The 6153-nt window shown below is 32.7% G+C and overlaps 1 protein-coding gene across 1 annotated transcript; it reads right to left on the bottom strand.

The window, feature by feature from the left end:
* Nucleotides 1–2322: 2322 nt before the first annotated feature.
* Nucleotides 2323–5249, bottom strand: LOC134252719 (uncharacterized). Its single transcript, XM_062735227.1, has 5 exons — nt 5052–5249; nt 3585–3692; nt 2792–2858; nt 2509–2671; nt 2323–2349 (listed from the first exon to the last, which is right to left on the bottom strand). The coding sequence occupies exons 1-5, from the start codon at nt 5242–5244 to the stop codon at nt 2323–2325; spliced, it is 558 nt and encodes a 185-aa protein (XP_062591211.1). The 5' UTR covers nt 5245–5249.
* Nucleotides 5250–6153: the final 904 nt, after the last annotated feature.

Here is a 6153-nt window from a genome sequence, read left to right as displayed (position 1 = left end):
GACGATACGTGTGAAGTAGTTCTGCTTTCTAACATTTCTACTCTGAATAAAATTATTCTTCTTGATTTAAGTTTTAATATTTCTCATTAATACACATTAAGATTGCCACTTTTCCTATGGATGAAGAATACGTTAAAATTTGTGAAAGTGCAAGGATGTGTCAATCAAACCCGCCAAAAAAAATTAAGTTTTAATATTTTTTAAATGAAAGAAGATTTTTAATTAATTTTAATTGTGTGAAATGCTATTAAAATATATAATTCGTGATATTATACAGAAAAAATGAGAAAATATTAACTTCAAATCTGTGTCCAAGTACCTTTAAAGTAGACGATTAACAAAAACTCAAAAGACAGCTTCATTCACAATTTGTTCAGCATAAAAGTTCATGTTCTCTAATATCAGAGATGTCTCTGCTTAAATAATAATAATAACTAGATGAGATCTCGTTGCGAGCAACGAGTAGGTCTTCCGTCCGATTTTTCGATAAGATATAATTTTGACAATGATCTTTGTTAAATCATAATGATATCAAGACGTCTCTCCTTTGATTAAATTCTTTTATGTTCTATATATTGCATATTTAGAATGGTTGTATAATGTTTAAAAGACAACACTGAACATCTTTTACTCGATACTGCTTATCAAAATATTTCCCCTTTTGGAGATATAAAGAATCCAAGAATGAGCATTTTGGTCCCCAATGACACCTTATTACGTAACATATTATCACGATTTTACAATGCATTGATGCAGTTTGTTATGATAAACATTCTCGTTTCAGTTATTTATAACAAAAAATTGATAAATAAAGAGTTATAGATGAGAGAATTTTGGCCCCTGTTTGCCCTTTATTTGAGGGGTCACACCCCTTTTCTTTATATCAAATGATAGAAAATCTAATTCTGAACAACTTTTATTATCTATCTTTTAACACATTATTGATAGATATCAAGATATCAGAGAAAACGTGTTAAATTTTGCGAGATATTTCCGAGCCTATTTTTCTGTTCAGGCGAGCTTCAACGCCTTTTGCGCTGAAAAAATATAGACTCAAAAAAGCAATTCAGCAATCCTTCCTCTACCTTCACTGAAAATCTCAAGTCAATATCTTCATTCGTTTTTCAGTGATTGCCAGGACAAGCCGACCCTCTAAAAATCAGTAAATCGTCCATATCTCACGACCGGAAGTGACGACGTACATATAAAAAATTTCCAATAAGGTTCAGACCAATTTCTATCAGATCTAAAAGTTTCGTGCAAAAAAAATCGACCAAGGCGTTTCCGAGAACTCGCTTGCACAAAATCGGTAAGAAAAAAAAATAATAATAGGGAAAAAGAAACCGAACGAAAACAATAAGGTCTTCCGTTGGAGACTGAAGACCTTAATAATTAGGGATGTCGATAAAATATGAAAATTGCCCATCTATAAAATGCAAGACGTCCCGACCGATATGCACGTATTCAAAAATGTTCCATTTTCCTAGTGTTTGATAAGAACACAATACCACAATACATGACGTACATCCTTTTAAAATTCATTGGGCGAGGAGCAAAGGAATAAATGTAACTTTCTTTATACGTAATGTATCAGAGGCATTTTTTTATGTCAGTTTCTTAGCAATGATGCGACATTTAAAATATTGTATTCCAACATATATTGTATATATGTTTGTTCTTTGTTGTTGACTATTATTAGATGATAAATAATTGTATTATGTTTGTACTTTTTTGCATCATGTATGGCCTTGAGTGAAAAGAAAAATCAAATTTTCAAATACAAATTACCATCATATTTTTGAGCACTTCATAACCAATTAGTCGATGACGCAAATGCAGCAACATATAGAGGTAGTTCCCAATCAATCCACTCGGATGACTTCATATTATAAGATTAAAAATTGAGAGATTATTTTACATTCACAAAACTGTACCCTTCGGACTTATTATTCATTACACCTATTTGAAAAGTTCATCAGTTCCGTTCGTCAGTAGATACTCATGAAACATTTTCTGTCACTTATACCACATTCACATTTTTAACGATTCAGTGTTAATCTGGCGTTCTACCTCGCAGGAATTTTAGGATACATTACTGACTAGAGATAAATCTTAAAATAACATCTGCGCACGACTATAATCACTTTTTGAGGGTTGGAACTCGATTCTGCCAAAGTCGTTAAAAGAAAAAGATGAAAGATGAAATTGTCAGTCTTTCGTTAAGAAGAAAAATGACTTCTAGTACAAAATATCTGACATTTCTTTTGCATTAAGTAAAATAAAGATTACAAGTACCTTTAAATTTATCTTCGCTCTTATTCATCAAAGGAACAATTTCTCTTTCTTCATCTGAAAAAGTTGTAATGATATTCTTGAGCACCATATACAATACTGTACTAGTACCGAAATCCAACAATTGAATTTTTACATTAACATACATGTACATGTACCTCGTTTTCCTTTTCTTTTTTTATTCAAGTATATCAAGTATATAAAGAAAAGGATAGCAAGTATCGTAAATAATGCTATAGTAAAGGCAGCAATTGCTCCTGCAGGAATTTGTCCAGTTTCTGTTATTTCAGTTGCATTTGAAAAACCAGGTGTTGTTGTAGAGTCATTCATTGCATTAGAGGCCACAAATGTACTGTTTCTTGTTGTTATCTTTTGATCTCTATCAAAATTTAAAAAAAAAACGTTCGTTAAGAGATGGATCTCTTTTATTATCATGTACTATTTCAAATGTTTGATATAAGAATTTTTGAGCTCCCTTAAAAGCTTTCGTTCTTCTTACATCTTGGGACATTTCGGATCCGCATAAAAACACCGCTCTTTTCTGTTTATGTGATGACATGCTGGATCTATTTAGATATATAAATATACATATAAATAAAATGAATCAGAATCGTCACTATAAGAAGATACTTCGATTTTGCATGAAAGAAAAGTAAGAGGGATGGGCATAATTGTCTCCCACTGAAAATTGAGGATAAAAACTTTGGTATGTGGGTCCGTCTAGCTGTCCATCTGTCTGTGCTTAAGTCTGTCTGTATCACGTTCGTCTTCACGCGATATCTCGAGAAGTCTTTAAGCTTTTTAAGTGAAATTTTACACAACTCCCTTGGAATGCAAAAAATCCCTGTGGATTTTCAAGTCAAGAGGACATGGTAAAAAATTCAAAAATTGTTTTAACACTTTTTAACACATATCAGGCGATATCTTAAAAGTCTTTGAGTTTTTGCTATCATATATTATGATATTGTATGCATGTACCTCATTTTTTTAAGACCTTTGAAAGACCCCTATTGATTTTGAGGCAAGAGGCTTAAATATCAAGGTCATTAAATAATATCTATTGTTTGTGTGAAAACTTACGTTTCAGGACGTTATTTCAAAACGCTTTTGAGTATTTGCATTTAGTATTGATACTGTAACACCCTATAGCCCGCCTGTTCTTCTTAAAGTGCCCCCTCCCTAGATACAAGTTTGATTTCTTTTTTCCTAAGGAGGGGGGTACGGATCCCCTGATTTTTCTTGTTAGAACATAAAACAACAGTACACGTTCATTTTCTTTATAATGTACCCACACTGAAAGAGATCAGAACTCTTGAAGTGTGTTGTTGGACAGCCCTCTGTGAAGCTACGGCAGCTGATGATGTCTACAATTCCTTCATCATTTACTACCAAACATGAACCTGTTTTGAGAAAAAAAAATAGACACTATAAGATAAATGGAATATTTATGTCAGTTTCTGTATCTGTAAATTACTAGCATAAACATCTTTTTTTTCATTATTGATACAAAATTTAATACATTTGAATCATATTTTATGAAGTAATTTCAAAAGTAAACTTTCAGGAAATACATGCAACAAGCACATGATTTCCGGCAACGTGTGGAAGTGGTATGTCTCTCGCTTAACATGTAAGAGGTCCCGGGCTCGAATTCCGGAAGAACTATTTTCTTTTCTTAAATACTTTTTTTCTTTACTAAATGACAGTATTCAGCACGTGAAATGTAAAAGTTAAGACGTTTGGCCCATACAAACTCATCAAATCATCATACAGCAAAATAAATATTCTATATAAATGAATTTTAAATTTTACATAAAATATTTTATGTACATTGGAATGCTCTGCGTGTAAGAGTTATCGCGCTTGCCATATCGTTGGAAAGTTTTTGCCGTGTCCAAATTAGGAGAAGCAGATGCAAGCGATTCTTGGAAATGAAAACATTTAGTAAACGCCCAATGAAAATCGTGCGCGGTAAAAATCACAACCCGGTCGTCCAGCGTCATTTTTCAGTTTCTTTTAGGACGCCGTGAAAAGTACATGTGTGTTGGATAGCTTCAAATTATTTTAAGCAGTAAGGAAATGCATTTTTTTTCTTCATGCAATTTTATTGTTTTTATTGATCTTACAATCTTTCAAAGCTGAAAAGCTTTATATTTTGCGGTGTTATCGATATAAATGATTGCTATCCAATGTTATTGTTATTTAGTATACTACATGTTTTTGCATATGGGGATTACTTGGTGTTGTAGAAAAATTTTAAAAAAGAAAATTGCCAAATTATCGCTAATATAGTGGCGACGGTAAGCCTGACTGTAGTAAACATAAATGTTATGGTTTTCATTCTTAAATAATTATAAAAATGTTACTTATATTGCTTTCATTAACATTGACTGAGTGAAATTTAATTAAGCAAGAAAGAATTTCTATTAGAAGGCGTCCATTTTTAATTATCTTAGTTGAAGCCTCCGTTGCCAGTACGTATGTGTACACGTATGACCACGTATGTGTTACATGTTACATTGATTCTTCTATTAATTGTTGCTCACACAGCGGAAAATACATGGGGTTTATGAAATGTAAAAATCACATTTGCAGTCAAGGCAGAGAAAAGAATGCATATAAATAATACAACAGTCTGTGTAACCAAAATTTCATAACGCGCACTACTCAATTTGTCTGCACACATCGTTGCAATTTTTAAACTATATCTTTAAAAAAAATAATGATTCATTGCTTAGATATACATATACAACACGAACCTGGGTTTTGAAGTCCCACAATGCCTTTGTAGCAGTACTCCACAATGGCTGTCTTCTTAAAGTTAGGAACACAGACGTACTGACTATTCCCAAATTTGTCCACACCACATTTGAGTCTGGAAGATGCCTCATTTTGACCCGTTTTGTTAACAGGACACGATCCCACAGCATATCCGAAGTCAAGGTACTCCATACCTGGTTATAAATAAAGTAATTATTTGATTAACTTGATGATTGCATGTAAAAAAAAAAGTAAAAAAAATGAAGTTACAGTGTACGGCAAAGACTAAAAATTATTTAAAGATGCATAAAAAGTTAAGATCAAGATCATGATTCACATATCATAATTCAGCATCATGGACCTTGTCTCAAGTGAAAACTATAAAGACACAAAAGCCCTATCTCCCTCTTTAGGAGCAAACATAAAATTTTAGATAAGTCATTACAGAGTAAGTAAAAAAAATGAAAGAGTTTTCTGAAAATTGTTGTTATTGGTTTTATAGATGAAAATTAAGGGTATCCATTTTTTCTTATTATAAAATAATTTCAAATGTAAAAAAGAGACTATAAGATAAACGCCAAGAAATATAGCACATGTCATCTACATAGAAATGCCCCAAGTTTTCCTCTTAAATAGATTGATTATATATTGTTTATAGTCAATCTACAGAATTGTGTGTTCATATGGAGATGCCACCTCTTACCCGTTGATGGCTGCAAATTTTGTCCTATTATCGTAACTAAGGGCCATAAAGCAGGGAAGGATATTTCTCGTGATAGTACCTACTAAGACATGTTAGGTACTGGTGCCCTCAAGTGCGATCAGTTGCCATGGGAGAGTAAGCTTCCCCTGCCGCTAGGTCACAACCATCTTGTATCAATCCGTAGATTATTCAGCGTGTAAACAGGCTAATTCACTTTCAACGAAAAAAAGAAGCAAATGTGTTGACCTGGGGGGTTGAGGAGGGTCGGGCACTTTAAGAAGGACGGGAGAAACTAAAGTGAGTTACATGTTTTGTAAAATTTAATTGCGAAAACGCAGAAAGCTTCTTGAGATATCGCAAGGAAATGAAAGTTTTACACACACAAAATGTATGAACAT

Source organism: Saccostrea cucullata, unplaced genomic scaffold, assembly GCF_032062105.1.
Source record: "Saccostrea cucullata isolate Sc308-1 unplaced genomic scaffold, CSIRO_AGI_Scuc_v1 ctg4412, whole genome shotgun sequence".
Lineage (NCBI taxonomy): Eukaryota > Metazoa > Mollusca > Bivalvia > Ostreida > Ostreidae > Saccostrea > Saccostrea cuccullata.
Note: the sequence above shows the minus strand (reverse complement) of the source record. Positions and strands in the feature narration are given on the sequence as shown.

Coding starts and splice junctions, on each gene's coding strand:
- LOC134252719 (XM_062735227.1), bottom strand. CDS start 5,244: ATGGAGTACCTTGACTTCGGATATGCTGTGGGATCGTGTCCTGTTAAC. Junction 2,859..3,584: donor GAGTTCTGATCTCTTTCAGT/GTGGGTACATTA, acceptor ATATCTAAATAG/ATCCAGCATGTCATCACATA. Junction 2,672..2,791: donor GATCCGAAATGTCCCAAGAT/GTAAGAAGAACG, acceptor AAATTTTGATAG/AGATCAAAAGATAACAACAA.